This window comes from Protopterus annectens, chromosome 12.part0, assembly GCF_019279795.1.
Source record: "Protopterus annectens isolate FY-2018-M chromosome 12.part0, PAN1.0, whole genome shotgun sequence".
Classification (NCBI taxonomy): domain Eukaryota; kingdom Metazoa; phylum Chordata; order Ceratodontiformes; family Protopteridae; genus Protopterus; species Protopterus annectens.
Genome location: NC_056746.1, coordinates 1,497,070,702 through 1,497,094,182, shown reverse-complemented (window position 1 = coordinate 1,497,094,182; position 23,481 = coordinate 1,497,070,702). Strand labels below are relative to the sequence as shown.

The following is a 23,481-nucleotide window of genomic DNA, read 5'->3' as shown; positions in this document are numbered from 1 at the left end:
CAGAGGTATAAGTTGAGAAGCAAGTTGATGCAGCACATATGTCATTGACAGACATACATTTTGTAAATGTGGTAGAGGTTGACATTGCTCTGGAAGAGTGCACCTTAGGCTTTCATATTAAAGCCACACCTCATGGATTATAGACAAAAGAAATATAATCTGCCAACCATTTTAACAGTTACCTTCTATGCTGATTTTCTCAGCTTTTTCTTGGAGAAGGATTTTCTCAGATTTTTCTTGGAGAAGGATATAAAAAGTTGATCTGATTTTCTGATATTCTTAGTAAGTTGGAGATAAAACTTGAGCTGGCTGTGCACATCTAATTTTTGCAATATATGTTCTCCTTTACTAGAAAAATTGGGGAAGAAGACTGACAAATCAGTGTGTTGGCACACGTTGGATTCAGAAGGTACTTTAGGAAGGAAAGAGGGGTTAGTTCTCAATGACACTGTCTTTATGAAAGATAAAGATGTAGCATTTGCATGACAGTGAGTGTAGCTCTGATACCCATTTAGCACATGCAATGGCAACCAGAAAAATAGCCTTTTAGGACAGAAACTTCATATCTACGGATATCCCTTGTTTGAAGGGCTTTTGGGTTAGAGACTGAAGTAAGATGGTAACATCCCATGGAGGGACTGGATTAAGAAGCAAGGTTCCTCTAAGAAAGACTTTGGAAACTTTGAGGGAAACAACAGAAGAATTGTTGAGTCCTATGTGGAAGTTTGAAATTGCAGCCAATTGTATTTTAATTGTTGAATAGCTTGACTCAACCAAAAAAATTGATAGGGATGCTGAAAAAGGGTCTAATCTGTTAGAAGAGGTCCAGATGGAGGAATGCTTCTATTTGCTCTTGTAAGGCTTTTTGGTTGAGCTTCTTTGAGAATAAATGATATAGACCATCAAGGAAGAAAGCCTAGCACCTCTGGCTATTGTCAGAATTGGAGAAACTGTGCGGTTACCTTCAAGGTCTTGAGTTCTGGTACAGGTAACCCAGATGGGTGTCTGGGGAGATTTCTGAATGAACATGGTGATAAGAGATATTGATGGAAAGGCGAAAAAGAGACCATGGGGTCAAGGATGGATTAAAGCATCTCTCGGGGACGGTCCCTGTGGAGGGATGAGGGCATAGTAACTTCTGCATTTGTTGTTTATGGACAAAGCAAAACAGTCACAGAAAAGTTGGCCCCAGAAGCTGAAAATGTCCCTTGCCACTGCATTTTTGAAAGACCACTCATGAAGCAATACTATACTTCAGCTCAATTTGTCCGCAAGGATGTTGAACATTCCATGTATGTTTGTTGCTACTAAAAAGCAGTTGGAAGACATTACAACTAACAAATTCTCATGGTTTCTCAGCAAAGAGGATATGATCAGGTTCTGCCTTGCTTGTTGATGCAGCAAACCACTGACATTGTCTGAGTGTATGGCAATAACATCCTTGGGTAAATGGTCCTGAAATGCCTGCAATATAAGGAGGATCACTTTTCACTCCAAGACATTAATATGAAACTTGGCCACTATAATAAATCATGTTCCTTGGACCATCTTCCCTTCAAAATGCCCCCCTCCCCCAGTGGTAAGTGTGGCTTTGGTAACTGGAGGATGGAAAAGTCTGCGTTGAGTTACTGAACTGGATGAAATCCACCGCATAGTGTGATCCCTGCAGACCTGCATGAGACATACCCTGTAATGAAGAGGGTGAAGTTTTTGTGACCACTATACAGCTAGTGTCCACTGTAGAACTCTCATGTGGTATCTACTTAAGGGAACCATCACTGTAGAGGAAGCCATTAAACCCAGGATGCACAATACCAGTCAAGTCTGGGGTCTGGGATGATTTATCATCTAAAGAGCTATGGATCTTATTGATTTGACTCATGCTGGGGGATGTTTTGCTATCTGGTATATAGTGTCTATGTGGAAACCTATACATTTTATGGATTGAGAAGGAGGCAGCTTGCTTTTGTTGGTGTCTACAGAGATGCCCAGGTGAGCTGCCAGTTGTCGTAGTAATGACTGATGCTCTAGAAGTAGATGCCTCCAGGTAGCAGTTACAAGCCAATCATCAAGATATGGGAATACATGGATCCCTTGTATCCAGAGACAGGCTGTTACAGCTGCCATTATCTTGGTGAACACCAGGGGGGCTATGGTGAGACCAAAAGGCAGCAAACCCTGAATTGATGTCTGGATCACAGACAGAGATGAAGAAACCTCCTAGACTGCTGCTGGATTTTGGTATGATAGTAGGCATCCTGGAGATCGATGGAGCACATCCAACAGTCCTTCCTCAGCAGAGGCATAATAGACTGTACTGTGACCATCTGAAATTTTTTCTATTTTACAAATTGATTCAGATTGCTGAGATTAGACCCCCTGTCTTTTCTGAAACTAAAAATAACCTTGAATAGATTCTGGATCCTACCTGGTTTTGGGGGTCCGCTTAGATGACTCTTTTGTCCAGCAACTTTAACACTTCCATATTTGCAAATTCCAACTGACTGGGTAAAGTATTGGGAATCTTTTGTTTTTTGTTTGGGAGTTCTAAAAAAAGGTGTTGCATAAGCTCTGGTAATGATCCTTAACACCCAGGAACCAGAAGTTATATTTCCCCAGGCTAGAGGGTGTAAGAAGAAGTGTTCCTGACTGCCTCCACAGTGCAGCATTTGGGCAAGCGTTTAGGAATGCTGATAGGGTTTCTCAGTGAAAGGCCCATGCAAACCTTGGTTTTGTGGACTGACTTTGCCCCATGGGTGACTTCCAATGGAATTGCCTCTCCCTCTGCCTCTGGGAGGCCTATTTCCAGGAGTGCCTTGGTGAAAACATTGAGATTTTTCTTCCTACTTCTCTTTGATTCCTGGAGAAGAATCCTGAGGTGATGAAAAATGGATTCCATCAGCAGACAAGGTCTTACTGTACTGCACACTCCTGGTAAAAGTATCCTTGACTTTTCATCTCAATAAAGTGGAGCCAATGTAGGGGGCATTTATGAAGTACATCATAAAGCTTTCCACAGTCACAGAGCTGCATCCAGGCATGATGACACATAGTAATACCTGTGCTGGCTGCTCAGGCTGCACCATCTGCTGCAATAGACAGAGGTCTTATGGCAACATTTGATGACGACTATAAGTCAGACAACTGGGTATCCACAGTTTTTTGGATATCCGATGGTAAGTTATCCACCAGGGAATTTTCAAGTCCTTAATCAAATTCCTCTGGAAATGTGCCAAGTGGGTCACATAGTATAGCAGATGAAGAGAAAAGGTGGCTGAAGCATAAGTCTATTTCTTCAGTCTGTCCAATTCCCTTGGCTCTGTGTTAGGGGGATGGACATAGGAACTCTCTTCTGACGGTTCCCTCTTTGTGGTTGCTGCTACCACCATGGCATCTACCTTGGGACATTTAGTTCAATGTCTTCTTTCTTTGGGAGAAACTAGAATGCTGTCTAGTTTCTTTTGGATGGGCTCTGCCACCTCAGGCTCCTTCTACACTTTTTGGGTTATGAGGTTGACTAAGCCATCTGGGAAGGGACCACGCAGGATGATGAAGGGCCAGATCCAAAGGCTTTAAGAAACACTGACTCATCAGAAGGAGTTTCAGAGGACCCCCCCTTGGTTTCATCAATTCAAGGATGTTTCCAAAGAAAATGTATATGGGGGGACCTTGGGGAACCTTCTCCCTTATCCAAGTCAATGTCTTTGGTGACAAGTCCTCTTCTAGGCAATGTGCCTTTGGACTCCCGAAGGAGATACATCGGAACTGGATGTGGAATCCAAGCGTTAAGTAGTCTAGAAGCCTAAGAGATCCATTTGTCCATGTCTACTAAAATGACAGGAAGTAGAAGCCATCTTCAGAAAGTCTGGATGGATCTGAATTCTGAGTACATACCAGTTCCAGCCATAGCCATCTCCATGACCTCAAAGGCCAACTCAGCCAATGGAACAAAAGAAGAGCTACCTAAGTTTGCAGAGTCGGTAGCCCTATCGACTCCAAGGGCTGATGGCGCTGAGGAGAACCTCAGAACTAAGATGTCCAATGCTGAAGCCCTCAGCAGTAGGAACAGCTCCAAATACCTCAGGGTTGACTTCACCATCAGAACTCCGACACCAACACACTGGCTCCAGGACTCCAGTCAACCTGAGTGCATCAGTACTGAGTGAGTGAGGGAAGATGTCCAAGCCACAGTCTCCAGAACTACTGACTCTGAAGCTGGTACCACGGGAGAGTTAGATTCGACATCCACCAGCTCCAAGAATTGTGATGGCATAGGAAAAGTACAGTTTTGTACCTACCATAAATGTAGATGTCCGACAGACATGCAACTGCAGTCATAACATGTGGGTTGTCCTGCCTCAGGCAGCCCTCGGTCGGCCGGATTCCAAAGTCTGGGTCCGACGTCGGCTGATGTCGCATTTCTCTCCGACGTCAGAGCGGCTGGAGTACATAAGCATCAGCCGACACCATTTTCTTCAGTGTTACTTGCCCCAGATGCCAGGTGCCTTCCAAGGAAGGCTGTAATCAAATTGGAAGACAAAAACAGGATTCCAAACAAATAAATGAGCAATAAAACAAATACACCATAACAGATATCCCCAGCTAAGAGTAACAGGGATAGAAGTGGACCCTAGGCATAGAGGGGTATGGAGGGAGGGAAAATCCGACTGCAGTTGCATGTCTATCGGACATCTACATTTATGGTAGGTACAAAACTGTACCATGTCCTTCAAGAATGCAACTGCAGTCATAACATGTGGGTAGAATACCATAGCTTAGCTGGGGGAGGAGGTATGCTCTAGGAAAGAGATGGTGTGGCAATCAAACCCTGCAGGACTGCCGAAGCAAAGCCTGCTCTGGATCTGGAGTATAGAGGGAGATTGTAGTGTTTGGAGAATGTATGCACGGAGCTCCATGTAGCAGCTTCTAGAATGTCCTTGGTAGGCACCCCTCTTAAGAATGCTGTAGAGGGAGCTGTAGCTCTGGTGGAATGTGGTCTGACATCAGCTGGAACAGTCTTTCCATGAAAGGAATAACAGAATCTGATGCAATGTCCAATCCATTTAGAAATAGTCTGTTTTGAAATTGCTTTTCCTTGGACTGCCGGGGCGTAAGCTACAAAAAGTTGTTCAGACTTCCTACTGGCCTTTGTTTTGTCCAGGTAGTATCGAAGTTGTCTGTGAATGTCCAAGGTATGCAACAGTCTTTCCCCCTTATTCTCAGGATTGGGGAAGAAAGCAGGCAGATGGATGGCTTGATTTAAAGAAACCCTAGAAACCACCTTTGGCATAAAAGTAGGGTTGGTCCTTAATGAAACCCTGTCTCTATGAAAAATGATAAAGGGTGGTATTGCCATTAGGGCCTGAAGCTCCGAAACCCTTCTTGCTGAGGTAAATGCCAACAGGAAAGCTGTCTTCCATGAGAGAAATTGCAAGTCAACTGAAGCTGCTGGCTCAAATGGAGGTAGAGTCAGTTTTCTAAGAAAAATTGAGGTCCCAGGCTGGCACTGGGGCCTTTCTTGGCGGCTTAATGTTCTTGATTCCCTGAGGAATTGCCTTAGTAAGGGTGAGAAAAACAGGAGGATCAGTGTTGTATCTAGCTGAAATAGCAGATGCATGTATCTTTATGGAAGAATATGAGAGGCCGTTCTTTAACATATCTGCCAAATATTCCAAGATGAGTGGGATGTTCAACAATGATGCATCATGTCCCTTGCTGGTATTCCAATTGCTGAATCTTTTCCACTTTGCTAAGTAAACCTTTCTGGTGGATGGTCTTCGAGCCTCTGTTAGTATTTGCTGAACTTCCTTGGAGAGAGATAAGCTGAAGTTATTTATGGGATCTCCCAGGCTGTTAGCTGCAGTGTCAGAAGATTTGGATGCAGTGTTTGAAAGTATGTTGAGTCAAAAGTCGAGGCCACTGGGGAGGCCCACCTCCTGGTGTGGCATATGCTCCGTAGTAGTGGGTACCAGTGTTGTCTTGGCCAGTCGGAGCTATTATGATTCCCTTGGGCTTCTCTGCTTTGATCTTTAGTAATACTGAGGTCATCAGTGGCAGAGGTGGGAATGCATAGATTGCTAGGGAGTTCCAGTTGAATGAGAGGGCATCTATTTTCCAAGCTTTTGGATGGTATGTCCTTGTGCAAAATTTTGGTAGAAGATGGTTGAGGTGAGAGGCAAATAGGTCCACTTCTGGCTTGCCCCATGTCGAAGTGAGTTGTCTGAAGGCCTTCAGATGTAACCTCCACTCGTGTGGATCTGTGAAATTCCTGCTTAGGCTGTCCACCAACACATTGTCTTTTCCTGGAACAAACTGGGATTGTAACTGGATGTTTAGGTTCAGTGATTTCTCCCAAAGCTGCATTGTCAGTCTGCAAAGGGGGTAAGAGTGGGTGCCCCCCTGCTTGTTTATGTACCACATCACAGTGGTGTTGTCTGTCCGTATCATTAAATGGCCTTGCTGGAGTTGGTGTTGAAAAGCCTCGATGGCATGCATTACTGCCAGCATTTCCTTTTGGTTTATATGCAGATGTGTTTCCTTTGGAGACCATTGTCCTTGTATACACCTGCCTTCCATGTGCGCCCCCCCATCCAAGGTCTGAGGCGTCTGTAGTCATGGTCTGTGTTATCTGTGGTTTTGAATGACATACCTGTGTTTGCCTGGCTCACGAGGCCCACCATAGGAATTCCTTTTGTAGGCATGGAATGAGTGGTATGATTGTCTCCAAGTTGTTGCTGTGTTGAGACCAAATGCTTTTTAGGTACCATTGAAGCTTTCTCATGTGTAGTCTTGCTAATGGAACCAGGAGAATGCAGGATGCCATGTAACCCAGGGCCTGTAGGAATCTCCTTGCAGTCATCTGGGTGAGTTTTGCTAAACCTTTGAAGTAATGAGTTAACTTCTCTTGCTTGTCTTCTGTCAGGTAAGCCATCTGAGAGGCTGTGTCTAGTTTGGCTCCTAAGAAGATTATTTGCTGGGATGGCTGCAGTCTTGACTTTTGGAAGTTGACTGTGTATCCCAGAGCTTGAAATAATCGCATGACATAATCCAGGTTTTGTCAACATCAATTTGTCGTCCGCTTGTATGAGGCAGTCGTCCAGATGCGGATAAATTTGTATACCCTGGAGCCTGCAATGAGCAATTACTGAAGCCAGGCATTTTGTAAATACTCTGGGTGCAGTAGATAAGCCAAATGGCAATGCTGAGAATTGATAATGCTCTGGCCCTGCAAGAAATCTGAGGTATCTTCTGCAGCTGTGTCTGATAGGGACATGCAGGTATGCCTCCTTGAGGTCCAGAGTAATCAGCCACCCCTTGCCCAGCATGGGAAGGAGTTGCTGTAGAGTCAGCATTTTGAACTTTGATACTATGAGAAAGGTGTTTAATGCGGACAAGTCCAGTATTGGTCTCCATTGAGATTCTTTTCTTGGAACAAGGAACAGTCTTAAGTAAAACCCCTGGTCTTGTTCTTGTTGTGGAACTCTTTCTATTGCTTTCATTCGAGTCAGCAGAGTGATTTGTTTGATAGCCTCTGCCCTCTGATGATTTTTGTGGTAGGTTTGGCATGCCTTGTTTTCTTGGTAAGGTATGAAAATGAAACCTGTACCCTCGGTCTATAATGTCCAAAATCCATTTGTCCTTTGTCAGTCTGTGCCAGTTTTCTGCAAACAGAGATAATTTCCTTAATCAAGGGAGCTTCTAGTTGTTCCCTGGTAGGTGGTAGTAGAGGAAAGTCATTGAGATAGTGGATGTGTAAACCTTTTGCCCCATCTCTCTAATGACCTAGTTCCCTGTTGGAGGGCAAAGGATTTTTGAGGTGGAGGCTGAAACTCCTTTAGGCCCTGTGAAATAGTTTCCAAATCAGCAGTATGGGCCCTGAATAAATGGGAATGAGTTTCTGGGACCCTGTAATACCTGTCTGGCTTGGCTGGAGCAGGAGAAGAGAATCAGGGGTAGCACTAGAGTCAGAATACAAATCATCCAGAACATCAAGTACAGGAGGAATAGCTAAGGGCCTGTGCTGAGGCTTCTTAAGGAAAGTCCTAAGGCTTCCTAGAATCAGAATATTCCTGACCTTGCCACTTGAAATGTTCCCTCATGGTATGCAGAACTTCCCCAAAAGAAATATCCTCAGGAGGGGAGGCCAGGGGATGGAATCTTCTGCATCCAAGTCCTCATAGGTCTGGAAGTGCTCTTCCTGGCTATCTGAGTGGACAGAGCCCTCAGAATCTTCATCTGAAGGAGTAGGATCAGAGGGTTCAACCCGGGGCCTTTTATCAGGAGGAGGCTGGGATCCTCTCTCAGGATGGGCCTGTGAACCTCTAATCATGGAAATCAAATCAGCAGCCATGGACATAATTTGTGTCTCTGGAGTCGGCTGAGGTAAGGATTTAAGTAATATGCTTTGTTTTGCTGGCTGCCTTAGCCCTAGTGTAGGCCTTAATAGACATGGCCATAGGGGCCTGGCAGCTCCACGTGCAGGAGTGACCTTGTCTACAGCAATGGTCTCGGGCATTTCCTCGGTTTCGGTATCCGGAGGAAAATCTATAACTGGCGTCAGAGTAATGTCTGGAATCGGAATCGTCGGTAATGCAGTGTCTTCGGTTCGGAGCGGTGGAGAGACTGTCTCAGAGTGAACCGGAGCACTCACGCTAGGTTTTGGCGTGGAGTCGGTGGTAGACGCGGGCCGAGGATGTCGGTCCCGGTCTTTTCGCTTTGGGAGTTTGCGATGTCGGAAGATCCACGGCATGGTGTAAGCAAAATTATCGCGAAATAATCTTCAGCAAACTCCACCCGGCGCCTGAGAGTGCGCTTGTTGAAGCGAGCACAGGCTACAGGTACTACACATAATGCACTATCCAAACATACTAATGACAAAGGTCAAGCGCATCGTTTTAAGTTCAGGATCTTGGAACAGATCTCAAGGACATACAGCAGAGGGACATCAACAATTATACAGAGACCAGGGAAATCCATTGGATTATTAAGTTTAGGGCAGACATCACCCCAGGTCTCAATGGAAGGGTTCCCCTGCGACCTTTGCTGAAATCAAGAAGGTTATTGTCCAAAAGATGTTAAGAGGCTATGAAGAGTTTTTTACTTTGTGGCCAGTAGGGTCTTTTTGAACCTTTATATGCATAGATGCTTTGTCAATGCTTTGATAGTTGTGTTATTATTCCCCCCCCCCCCCCATTTGTCACACATACTTTTGATTCATTTATTTTAATAATGGATATGAATATGAATGGTTTTGTCTTGAAATGCCGTCCTGTTTTATAATGATGTATAGGCATTTTATATATGACTTTTTACTTGATATTTTTAATGAGCTATGTGCCTTTAAATAATGGACAGGATTTTGGCGCCATTTTGGCTTTTTAAACTGATGTTTATAGATAGTTTAGTTGTATAGGTCTGAAGAAGCTTATGAAGCGCCACCTCCTTTTATTAATAAACCTGCTTTTACATACTTAGCGCTGATTATTTTACATCATTGGCTATTGGATTTAGGAGCTACTTGTGATTTAAATGAGACTGCAATCCTCCATTGTTTTGCTCAGCGGTGTTTGTTTTTAACCATTATCTTTGAGCTTGTTGTTCCATTGAGCATTCACTCCACTGGTCCTCTTCATTCATTATGGATGTTCAACAATGATGCATCATGTCCCTTGCTGGTATTCCAATTGCTGAATCTTTTCCACTTTGCTAAGTAAACCTTTCTGGTGGATGGTCTTCGAGCCTCTGTTAGTATTTGCTGAACTTCCTTGGAGAGAGATAAGCTGAAGTTATTTATGGGATCTCCCAGGCTGTTAGCTGCAGTGTCAGAAGATTTGGATGCAGTGTTTCGAAATTGTGTTGAGTCAAAAGTAGAGGCCACTGGGGGAGGGCCCACCTCCTGGTGTGGCATATGCTCCGTAGTAGTGGGTACCAGTGTTGTCTTGGCCAGTCCGGAGCTATTATGATTCCCTTGGGCTTCTCTGCTTTGATCTTTAGTAATACTGAGGTCATCAGTGGCAGAGGTGGGAATGCATAGATTGCTAGGGAGTTCCAGTTGAATGAGAGGGCATCTATTTTCCAAGCTTTTGGATGGTATGTCCTTGTGCAAAATTTTGGTAGAAGATGGTTGAGGTGAGAGGCAAATAGGTCCACTTCTGGCTTGCCCCATGTCGAAGTGAGTTGTCTGAAGGCCTTCAGATGTAACCTCCACTCGTGTGGATCTGTGAAATTCCTGCTTAGGCTGTCCACCAACACATTGTCTTTTCCTGGAACAAACTGGGATTGTAACTGGATGTTTAGGTTCAGTGATTTCTCCCAAAGCTGCATTGTCAGTCTGCAAAGGGGGTAAGAGTGGGTGCCCCCCTGCTTGTTTATGTACCACATCACAGTGGTGTTGTCTGTCCGTATCATTAAATGGCCTTGCTGGAGTTGGTGTTGAAAAGCCTCGATGGCATGCATTACTGCCAGCATTTCCTTTTGGTTTATATGCAGATGTGTTTCCTTTGGAGACCATTGTCCTTGTATACACCTGCCTTCCATGTGCCCCATCCAAGGTCTGAGGCGTCTGTAGTCATGGTCTGTGTTATCTGTGGTTTTGAATGACATACCTGTGTTTGCCTGGCTCACCGAGGCCCACCATAGGAATTCCTTTTGTAGGCATGGAATGAGTGGTATGATTGTCTCCAAGTTGTTGCTGTGTTGAGACCAAATGCTTTTAGGTACCATTGAAGCTTTCTCATGTGTAGTCTTGCTAATGGAACCAGGAGAATGCAGGATGCCATGTAACCCAGGGCCTGTAGGAATCTCCTTGCAGTCATCTGGGTGAGTTTTGCTAAACCTTTGAAGTAATGAGTTAACTTCTCTTGCTTGTCTTCTGTCAGGTAAGCCATCTGAGAGGCTGTGTCTAGTTTGGCTCCTAAGAAGATTATTTGCTGGGATGGCTGCAGTCTTGACTTTTGGAAGTTGACTGTGTATCCCAGAGCTTGAAGTAATCGTATGACATAATCCAGGTTTTTGTCAACATCAATTTGTCGTCCGCTTGTATGAGGCAGTCGTCCAGGTACGGATAAATTTGTATACCCTGGAGCCTGCAATGAGCAATTACTGAAGCCAGGCATTTTGTAAATACTCTGGGTGCAGTAGATAAGCCAAATGGCAATGCTGAGAATTGATAATGCTCTGGCCCTGCAAGAAATCTGAGGTATCTTCTGCAGCTGTGTCTGATAGGGACATGCAGGTATGCCTCCTTGAGGTCCAGAGTAATCAGCCACGACCCCTTGCCCAGCATGGGAAGGAGTTGCTGTAGAGTCAGCATTTTGAACTTTGATACTATGAGAAAGGTGTTTAATGCGGACAAGTCCAGTATTGGTCTCCATTGAGATTCTTTTCTTGGAACAAGGAACAGTCTTAAGTAAAACCCCTGGTCTTGTTCTTGTTGTGGAACTCTTTCTATTGCTTTCATTCGAGTCAGCAGAGTGATTTGTTTGATAGCCTCTGCCCTCTGATTTTGTGGTAGGTTTGGCATGCCTTGTTTTCTTGGTAAGGTATGAAAATGAAACCTGTACCCTCGGTCTATAATGTCCAAAATCCATTTGTCCTTTGTCAGTCTGTGCCAGTTTTCTGCAAACAGAGATAATTTCCCGCCCAAGGGAGCTTCTAGTTGTTCCCTGGTAGGCGGTAGTAGAGGAAAGTCATTGAGATAGTGGATGTGTAAACCTTTTTGCCCCATCTCTCTAATGACCTAGTTCCCTGTTGGAGGGCAAAGGATTTTTTGAGGTGGAGGCTGAAACTCCTTTAGGCCCCTGTGAAATAGTTTCCAAATCAGCAGTATGGGCCCTGAATAAATGGGAATGAGTTTCTGGGACCCTGTAATACCTGTCTGGCTTGGCTGGAGCAGGAGAAGAGAATCAGGGGTAGCACTAGAGTCAGAATACAAATCATCCAGAACATCAAGTACAGGAGGAATAGCTAAGGGCCTGTGCTGAGGCTTCTTAAGGAAAGTCCTAAGGCGCTTCCTAGAATCAGAATATTCCTGACCTTGCCACTTGAAATGTTCCCTCATGGTATGCAGAACTTCCCCAAAAGAAATATCCTCAGGAGGGGAGGCCGAGGGGATGGAATCTTCTGCATCCAAGTCCTCATAGGTCTGGAAGTGCTCTTCCTGGCTATCTGAGTGGACAGAGCCCTCAGAATCTTCATCTGAAGGAGTAGGATCAGAGGGTTCAACCCGGGGCCTTTTATCAGGAGGAGGCTGGGATCCTCTCTCAGGATGGGCCTGTGAACCTCTAATCATGGAAATCAAATCAGCAGCCATGGACATAATTTGTGTCTCTGGAGTCGGCTGAGGTAAGGATTTAGAAGTAATATGCTTTGTTTTGCTGGCTGCCTTAGCCCTAGTGTAGGCCTTAATAGACATGGCCATAGGGGGCCTGGCAGCTCCACGTGCAGGAGTGACCTTGTCTACAGCAATGGTCTCGGGCATTTCCTCGGTTTCGGTATCCGGAGGAAAATCTATAACTGGCGTCAGAGTAATGTCTGGAATCGGAATCGTCGGTAATGCAGTGTCTTCGGTTCGGAGCGGTGGAGAGACTGTCTCAGAGTGAACCGGAGCACTCACGCTAGGTTTTGGCGTGGAGTCGGTGGTAGACGCGGGCCGAGGATGTCGGTCCCGGTCTTTTCGCTTTTTGGGAGTTTGCGATGTCGGAAGATCCGACGGCATGGTGTAAGCAAAATTATCGCCGAAATAATCTTCAGCAAACTCCACCCGGCGCCTGAGAGTGCGCTTGTTGAAGCGAGCACAGGCTACACAGGCCGAGACATCGTGGTCTGGGCCCAGGCAAGGGAGGCAGTAAGAGTGGAAATCCTTATGAGGTATTTGTTTACCACAAGAAAGACAATTGTTAACTTTTTCAGTAATTTCTGACATCGGCTGAGGCAAGAAAAGGTCCCCAACGGGGTACTTAGCTTTTTTGATGACTTCGGTATCGTAGAATACAGGAGCTGACCGACCGGCACTTGCGAACTGCTTCTGCTTCGGGCACTGCACGGCAAGAAAGACTGAAGAAAATGGCGTCGGCTGATGCTTATGTACTCCAGCTGCTCTGACGTCGGAGAGAAATGCGACATCAGCCGACGTCGGACCCAGACTTTGGAATCCGGCCGACCGAGGGCTGCCTGAGGCAGGACAACCCACATGTTATGACTGCAGTTGCATTCTTGAAGGACATCTAAACAGTCGGGGTTTCCTCAGGGACAGTGTCAGGAAGACTCCCAGATAAATCTGGTCCTCAAAAACTTCCTCATCATTCAGTTGATGTTGAATTCAGTTATGCTTCTAGTATCAACCAGATCTCGAAGACAAGGCTAGCAAAGCAGACCTCGAAGGTAATTTTTGCAAGATTGGTGAGTGAAGTCTAGGGCTGCTGGGCCCAGGTGAAAAAAAAAACATCTTTAGGGAGGGAGTCTAGATCCTAGGGACCATGGGATTCAACTGTGTTGGAACCTTGGGTGCTGGACTCACAATAGCTGTGGGGTCAAGAGACCTTTTCTTAAATTTAACTGAGTGATCTTCTGGTCTTTTTTCTATAGAATTTTTCTCTTGCTTTGTCTCTGTCCTTTTCTCTCCCCCCACCCTTTTTTTTCTTTCCATCTTTCCCTTTCCTTGACTCTTTTTTTTTTCTTGGGGGAAGAGTAAGAGGTGGTTGACTGCAGGTACAAAGACATTCTGGACCCTGCCTGTTGGGGAACACGACCTTTCAATACAAGTTTTTCCTTTCTCCCTTGAAGGGCCCTGCTGCCAAACGCAGGAAAAATGGAATATGAATTCTGCAAGCAGGAAGGCCCCAAACACTAGACACACTAAATGTGGGTCTTGAGGGAGTATTTTATGCCCACAGGAGGAACACTTCTTGAAACCAATTCACCTGAGAAGATAAAACAGTATTAACAGTGTATATAAATTTGAACTACGAATTATCTTTAAGTAACTAACTTAATAAACTATACTAACACTAAAATTTAAGAACACACACTCAGTAGAAAAATCACACTAATCTAACCTTAAACACTACAAAGAAGCAAGCATTTCTCTGTACATGTGCCTGGCTGTCTGTGTGAGTGTATGCAGGGTATGAGGGGTCTCAGTGTATGTATGTATGTATGTATATGTGTGTGTGTGTGTGTGTGTGTGTGTGTGTGTGTGTGTGTCGGCATTGGTGGTTGCAGTATGGGAGTTAATTAGGGTATAGACAGAGCAGGTGTGTGTGTGTGTGTGTGTGTGTGTGTGTGTGTGTGTGTGTGTGTGTGTGTGTGTGTGTGTGTGTATGTGTGTGTGCATGTGTGAATGGGTGACAGGGCCTCAGCATGATCAGATGAGTAGGGTTCTGTGCTTGATGTACCATTAAGTGTGTGTATGTGTATTAGTAGTTGTGGTGGGGATTCTGTACCTCTCAAATGCACCTAGACTAAACAGTAGGGGCTGTAATATTAAAATTTTAATCATGCTACATATGTCTACAAAACTACACATGTCACACACTGTATGACAAATGCCATTTAAAGATGTGTTGAAATACTGTTTTCTACCAAACACAGTAGCATTTTTGGAAGGCTGCAAGCAGATAAATACTTTGTCAACCGGCCTGATGAATTGCAGACACTGATGCTGCAAGATGCAGCAAGGAAGCTTCACACAGACAGTTGTAAAGTTTGTAAATCCCTGTGACAGAAACAGTCAAAAAACTTAAGGCAACATTCAGGGAAGAAGGGACAAATGGTGATACTGATGAACAGAAGGTACACTTCCAGGTTTTGTTTGCCTGCAAACCTACCTCTCCAAGTGCTGTCTTCAATTCGTTGGCTGTCTCCATCTCCAGGTTTCACAAGCTATACACAAAGCATGCATGCAACATGTTTGTGTTGCACTGTTGATGGCTGTCACTCACCAAATCAACAACATTATCTGTTACATTTTAAATGCACTTTGTTTACTAAGACTGTATTGGCACCTCCTCTTCCTCATTTAGATTCTACTACTCACACTCAATACAGACTTCTGACTCGTTTTTTTTCTGAAATTGCAGTATGTGTAGTTAATACTTTTCATCTGTACAGCAGCCAGCTAATAAACTTACAAAGATTATTTCAAAAATTATTCATCAATTCCCTGTAAATGATACATCAATATGTTGAGCAAGTATACTAATTTAAGATGGCTGCCTTTCTTTGAAGTGCTAACATCAAAAGGTGCATTTCATCTTCCATTAGTGTTAATTCCAGACTTACGTCGCGCAAGCTAATGGCACCTGAACATAAACACAGTATACTGCTGCTGCATCTAGTTGTTTACATTTAAAATTATTGCATATCAGATTTGTGCAAGATTAAAATAAAAGATACAGTCACACACTGTACAACGTGTTTTCTGTTCTAAGCAAAATAGACAAGAAGCACAAATGCTTTTTGAACTTATCTTATTCTTTAGCATTCTGAAAGGAAAAAGACAGCTAGACAACATCTTTCACATTGAAATAAGTTAGTTTCACTTGCAAAATATATATATATATATATATATATATATATATATATATATATACACATATACACACACACACACACACACACACACACACACACACACACACACACACACACACACACACACACACACAAGCCTCAAACAAAACTACTAGGCAGTCCCACAAAGCCAAAAGACCACCTGTTCCTCACATATGTGGAGACTTCTTTTAACTACTTTAAAAGTTGGGATTCATAGCTCCTCCTTGGTTGAGAAAATTACAGTGAGGCATTGAATGAGAAAAGAACACATCAAGTCCAGTGGTTGAAGCAATTATCTAAGCATGGTTTACTAACACTGAGACCGTAGAAAGATCCTTAGGGAAAATGTGTTTAACTTTACATTCCATTTGCTATAATTTCTTAGGTTCATGGCACAAAGGAATGAATACATAATTGTGAATTAGCAAAGGCAGCAAATAAATCCAGAAATAAGACTTTATGTCGTAAATATGAAGACGCAAATCTGCTTTGGCACTATCTGTAACAAAAAGTAACGGGAACAGTAATGCATATATACTGAAGGAAAACATGCACTGTGAATCAGAGACAAGGACTGTGACCATGTAAACTTAGTATAGCCAAGCGTAGTTTACACAGTCCAATGATATATGATTCAAGGATATGTTTAGGTGCAATAAAGAAAACCTCATTATCATCTCTGAGTTGCCTGTGATACCCACCAGTGATAAACAGCACTTTTTGGAAGAAATTACTGCTGGTGGCTAATAGACTGCATTTGCATAGGAACCCTCCTCAGCCACTGTCCCACATACATGCAGACAATCATACATATACTGAGACACAGCCACCACTGCTTATCCATTGAAATTCCCTACATTTAATTGCAATGCGGTCTTTCCCTTTAACTACAATGGAGGGAGGGAAAGCATCATTTTGGCCATGTTACATATCACAACTGGCTGCACTAATTTACACAGCTGTGTGATTCTCTGAATTTGTCAGTAGCATAAATCCCTTCCCACAGGCATTTCATGGTAGAGTACATGTGTAACTACCATTAGCCATTTCCCTGGAATGCCAAATTGTACTATAGTATGGCTGTTGGGACAGCCCATCACAGTGATTCTTCCAACCAAGTAAAATCACTGCTGTGGGCTCATATTTGAATCAGAAAGGGTTACTGACAGTGGTTGGCCTCTAATGTTAGGGCTCACTACTCACAGCAATCCCTTCTGAATCCCAGGGATGTAAAACAAGAAATAAAAAAAAATAAAATTACTAAGCTTATGTACAGTAATCTTTTTCCCCTTGCACTCTCGAATACAGGACTAACCTTCTCAACAGCTGCCTTCTGAAATCTTCCTGCTTACCAGAGTCTCATTACCAGTATCATAGTGTTATTTGTGTACACAACATGATAAACTGCAGCATGTATTAAATACCAAGCAATCATGCAGTGTCCAAAATGAAACAGCCACATGCAGTCACAGAATGCAAACAAACATATGTATTGTTGTCATTCGTAAAGAAACAGAAAAAGGAAGGGCTTAAGCAGCATTGGTTATGGGTCACTCTGTTGAAAAATGTAGGGGGCATTTTTACAGACCACTGTGATCAGTCTATGATCCCTATCTCATTAACTAAAGTTGTAACTTAAACATTAGTAAATGTGTTTACATTTTTGTCCAGTCAATCAGACTACAAGAAATGTTTTTATACCATTGCAAAGTCTCTAATAACCCCACTACAGGAAGCTCTAGCTAGCCTGACATTTTAAATATTTCAGCTTGTCATCATAACAAAACTTGCAGTAAGCTCAAACAGATATTTAAAAAGGGGTACTTCATCAAATCAGTGCAAGCACATAGCCAATCAATATTTTCTTGTCATGCTAAATATTGTAGCTGGAAATATATGCCTGCAGAAAAACTGTAGTGTCCAAAGACGTTTGTGCCACGCTGTCACTGACAGAGCAAACAGACTAATAACCCTCATACGTGGTACCATGTTCAGTGTTGTGTGCAGTATGTCAGCAAGATTTGTCAGGACTGTGAGATCGCAAGTTGAGAGCAGTCATAACAGGATCACTAAATAACCCCAAATAATAGAACTGAGGTATTTAAAAAGATAAGACTACATATTTTAAAGAAAATCTATTGTACGGTAGAAAATAACCATTCTAGTTAGCAAGTAATGCACTGAATCCTTGATGAGAAAATGATACCAGTGGGAAAAAACAATGAAATATCCACAGATACTGTGGTGGTAAAATGCTCAAGGGTACCACTTTCCTTTCTAACATTTTTAAAAAAATTTTCTGGCTCATGTATGGAGTCAGATCACTTGTGGGTTTGGTGTAGCCTAACCAGTTAACAATGACTCCATATCTGCCTAGAATAATATAAACAGACACCCTACATGATGATAATCATGATAAATCCCAGGGTGTTGTCTAACGCCATCTCACTGTCTGACTTACTTCATGTGATTTATGTAAAATGGTGCCCTATTGATATGTCGGCACTCAAAAAGCTGTGAAAAATAAAGACCAACAACAAAGGAGAACAGCGATTTTCTAAAAATCATTCTCCTTAAAACTTCTTTTTGTAGTGGGGCAAACTCCCCTACAACCCCCATGTGTGGTGCAAGCCAAACACATCAAGCTTATACATACCAACTCCGAGATCACCCTATCTCTGAAAAAAGGGACTATTCCAAGAAATGGTATCTCTAACTTAGTATACGTACGTCCACAGTCTGTCAACCATTCAGTCTCCACATTTCGGGACTCACTCTAGTGGTTTTTGACATTTTATATAGTCACTGTATAAACAGCACAACACACCCAGCCAAACTCAAATATGCAGAGAATGAAAGAGTTACCTGCTGGACACACTGCAGCTCCTCTGACAACTGTTTGGTTCTGCAGTCCGAATTAGCCAGTTCTTCCTAGCAAGAGTCAAAACATATAAAAATTACAAAGTTTCTAGCAATAAACATGGATGACAAGGTTATCAAACTATATCTGAACTACTTTCTTGTTTAGTGTCTTAACACGAAAGGGACACCTACGAGGTTACTGCCAACAGCCTGCACTAAAAGTCCATCAGTCCTTTTCTGCGTTCATGCCTCCTACCTAATTCATGGCTGTGTAGTACTGCAGCTGCTCTTTTAAAGCTAAAGCAGTGTGATTCCTAGCCATGGCTTCCTACACCACCCTAGTCTTCTACTGTTCTATAAGAACCTTCATAGGCAGGAGAAAATGTTCACTAACATGACTACACTATGCCATGCTAAAATTCTTTGCTAAATGTAATGGCTACTGTTGTGCTGGACATTTAGACGTGGCTATTTTTAAGCAGTAAAATGTCTCCACCTTAACTTTCCTCTTCAGCTTACATCTTATGACCAGTTATGCAAGAGTCCAAGTGGAATCAAGTCAAAGCCACAAGGGAGAAATATCAGCAAGTAGTTATAACACTTTTCAGTGATCTGGCTCTCACCCACAACTGTTGTTGTTGTTATTGTGTCTTTCAGCTTTTCCCAGTTAGGAGTCGCCACAGTGGAACTCCGGTCCGCTAATGATTGGCAGTTGATTTTTATGTACCGAGTTGCCAGCTCTGACGCACAACCTTCAACGAAGGTACGCCCATTCACGCATGTCTCTCTGCAGTGAGGATACAGAATGGGTTAGATAAATCTGTACGCCACAAAAATCATTAAGCTGTATGCAAAGGCAGTGTAGAAATTATGACACTTTATTGACTGAGGCAAAGTAGCACAAGACATTATCCAGGAAAGTCAGGAAAAAGGCAAATAAAAAAGCAAGGTTTTTGAAACCCATTTAGTGAGTACTCTCTTGAAATCACTCTAATGTAAACCAGTACTCAGCTAACATTTTGGACTTCACAGAAAATTTCTTTCTTACCTAAAATTCAAAAAAGCATTTTTCTAGATTTACAGCTTATAAACAAACAGCACTTATTCCAATACTAACTTACTCACTTTCAAATAAACAACACTTCAATAATTACTATCTTTGAAAATGCACTACATAAACAGCTCCCTCCATACATAATTCAGTTTGGCTGGTTGAAAGGTATGGACGAAGAAAAGGGAAAACTCAATGAGGAGTTAAACCACAGAATCAGAGGTGCTATAGCCAACTGTTACAAAGTGTTAATGATAGAGTTTGACAGAAGAATGACAAAAAGCTGAAAAATAAGATATATAAAATAGTGGTGCAAACAGAGTGTCTGAATGCCACAGTGCCTGGCAGAGAAGGTAGAGCAGCTGAGAAAGCCTGAAGTGAAGGAGACAAGAATGTGAAGAGCTGTAGGATGTATACTGTGGGACAAAAAATGAGGACCATCAGAAATGAAGCCAAAGCAGCCTGAAAGCAGAGGTCAAGGAGAACAGACTACAGTAGTTCTGACACTTGTACAGCAAAGGACAGGATGATTTGGTACAGCAGATTTGACAGAACGACAAGATCGATGAAGAGGAGATGAAAATGTCCAGCCAAGAGATGCATGGCTTGGATAAGAGAAGATGTGCAACAGTAGAATGACTGTCAAAGATGGTATGAGAATGGCAGTGAACCAACAGAGTTGATGACAGCTGACACAATACTTTATATATGGGACACTAGCAGTTGATGATGACAATGTTTATATTCAGCCAATGTTTGGCGTGATAACAGAGTATTGCAACAATTCTTACCTGACTTCTAGTCTGGGGAAGTACTGTGCATTTCTGTTGCACTAATTCCTCCCAAATTCCCCCAGGGGTTCCATGAGTGGGGCAGTCCCATAGCAAAATAGCCAACCATGTCAACAAAGGTATTAAATATAGAGTGGGGTTAAATTGCTTGTCTTTTTCAAAAAAATCACTGGAACCTGATCAGTTCATAGTTTTTAAATGCATTTTGAACTCACTATCTCAAATAGTGAGTTTAGAAAGTTCCACGTTTGCTGCATCTGCAAACTGGCGATCTAAATATCTGAAGCCTGCATGAACTTGGAATAATTTTTGTACATTCAATGGAAATGAGGTGAATCTTTGAAAGGCCTGCCATGTCCCAGTTAACCACTGCCTATAACAATAACATACGAGTTGCATAAGAATAACATTAGAAGCATGACACTCAAGAAAAAAAAGATATATAGAATGAATACTGCAAGACAGCCTTTACTAGATTAAAAACATTTAGGAATGTTCTGCATACAGACTCAATAGTCATTAGCATGGATAACTAAAACAGTTTTAAATTATCACCATATTGTTAAAATACTTTATAAAGCCATAACATTAACTGTCCAGTATTTCAACAACATGATTATACTGATCAGTTTCACAACTACCATTTTATTAAATAAAGAAATGATCAGCTTTGAATTTATGTCTTAACTTTATACATTACAATGGAGTATCAGTCTATAAGATTAACAGGCACTATAAAATGTACGTTTTCAGATAAGCACATTACTGTATTGCTCCTCTACACTACTTCTAAATAAAATTCACAGAGGTGTGTGTGTGTGTGTGTGTGTGTGTGTGTGTGTGTGTGTGTGTGTGTGTGTGTGTGTGTGTGTGTGTGTGCATGTTTTTTATCGTTTGTGCGAGACCTCTAGATATGTTAAGCTGAACAATTCAACCAGCCATAAAAATTCTTTACATGAACTGGTTCAAGCTAGTTTCATTCAAACTTTGGCACCCAAAGTGTAAATCTGAAAAACACTCTGCATACATGTAATGTCACATTACATGTGGTATGTACTTCCTTTTTGAGAAGGAAACAGACAGAACAATAACAAGGAATTTGTGAACTGATGCAGTGGAAAAGCATCATAGAATCCAAACAGCCAATAGGTACAACAGTCAGATCAAACATGCGGTAATAGACTACCAGCATTGCGCTGTAGGATGGAGCCCCATAATGATATACAATACACTACTAATAAATAAACTGTGGGAAACACCTGATGCTTGATGCTTACACATACTAATAATCAGATTATGTGAAAGGACACCTGACACTCTAGACAGACTGAAGGAATACATAATGTTCACCTAATGTGTAGTAATAGATTGTGTGAAGGAATACCTGACGTTCACACACACTAATAAATAAATACATAGACTGTGTGAGTGAATGCTTGACATTTACAGTATATTAATAATAACAGATTCTGTGCAGAAAAACCTGATGACATTGAAGAAGGGATGTCATAGCATAAGTTTCAAGGCAGAAAGAAAAGACTATGATGGTTGGTTTGGCCAGGAGTAACTTTGGTGATCTGTCATAGGCCAGTACTCAGGTGCTACATATCATCACATTTGATTTGGCCTAGGTTTAAAACTAAGTTCATTCAAAGCCTAAAATACAGTCATACAAGTACAAACTCCATACATTGCCTTTGTAACCCTTAAACATTCCACCACACAGATTCTTTTTTGTGAGAAATTCAGCTGTGGGGGGAGTAACTTTCACTGAACTACCTGATCAACTCAGCCCACTTTGTTCACCCTCACTATTAGAGCTGGATCAAGCACTAGGTGACATAGGCAGTTGCCTGGGGTCCACAGGCTTGGGAGGGGGGGGAGCACAAACTTAGATTTCTGCTTTAAAAAAACACTCTGCATGTGTTACATTTCTTCTTTTAGGGTGCACAAAGAGTGCATCCTTAGTAGCATCTGTATGTGCATCTGCAGGATGATGTATGCACATTTAAACTGGAATGGAGCACACCATTTTTTTTAAGAAATAAGAAGAAAGAAGTAGGCCTGAGCAAAGTGAGGAGAGCTGGATCATGGCCAATTGGGGCCCTACGCAGGATAACAGACTGGGGCCCCTCAGCCCTCCTCAGGAATGCCAGTGTCCCATTACTTGACTATTTCTCCCCAGTTAGCATAATACAGACTGACTGGTATAGCTATTATACAGCCAAACCACCTGAATGTATCTCTTAATCAGAAAAAACATTTCTCATTCAATAAAATGTTACATTCCTGCAAACCTTTAATTATGCAACTCTCACAAACCACACCCCTACAATACAACATAACATCTTCTCTTAACATTATACACATGAACATTAAAAGCATCTCTAACAAAATACCACAGTTCCATGCCTGGCTTAACCTACATGCTCCAGATATAGTACTGAATACTTTCAGTATAAAACTGAAACCTGGATGAAAAAAGAGAAACATAAGCTAATGAAATTCTACCCCTGAACTTTCTACCCCTGAACTGTAATATACCAAGAGCAGACAGTCAAAATAAACATGGCTGGTGGAGTCACAATGCTATACAAAAATTATCTGCAGTGCACCCCTTCACCACTAAATCTTCCACAATTTAGTAAGGCAGAAATTCTCATATCTACCCTCAAACTCAACCAAAACAAGATATTATCCATCATAGGTGCTTATTTTCTACCTGGTAATAATCTCTTTATTGCAGAGAACTTCTTTTGTTGGGTCTCATCCAACATCTCCCGAGAAAAATGCATACTTGGCGATTTTAATATTGATTGTTTTTCTCTCTCTCTCTCTCTCTCCCTCTCTCCTCTGACTCACCTAACTGATCAATAAATCAATCACCACTCCCACATGTTATAATAAAAACAACACTAAGGGAGCATTAATTGACTGGATTCTTACCTCTATGTTTTATAAAATCTTTAGCTCAGGTATCCTTCCATATACCCTAAATGACCATCTCCCTACCTATGTAATAAGAAAGCACACTAACTTTCAAAACCATGCTTTGAAATATATTTGACTGGATGACACAGTAGCTCTTTTTAATTCTACTTTCTTGAGCATCCTGAATGAACTTGCCCCTCTCAGAAAAAAGGGAGTTTGGGCCAAACCTACCTTTTGTTGTCCTGAAATACAAAACACATTATGAGACCTAAAGATAGAGCCTGGAATAGATAT

At 42.3% G+C, this 23,481-nt stretch overlaps 1 protein-coding gene across 2 annotated transcripts in view; it reads right to left on the bottom strand.

Annotated features, from left to right (window-relative positions):
• The window catches only part of STXBP4 (syntaxin binding protein 4), a 1,994,403-nt gene that overhangs the window by 842,021 nt on the left and 1,128,901 nt on the right, over positions 1 to 23,481 (bottom strand). For both annotated transcript variants that reach the window (XM_044090468.1, XM_044090469.1), the window contains exon 12: positions 18,418 to 18,483. In XM_044090468.1, coding sequence (XP_043946403.1) covers positions 18,418 to 18,483 — 66 coding nt within the window. The remainder of the gene's footprint in view (positions 1 to 18,417; positions 18,484 to 23,481) is intronic.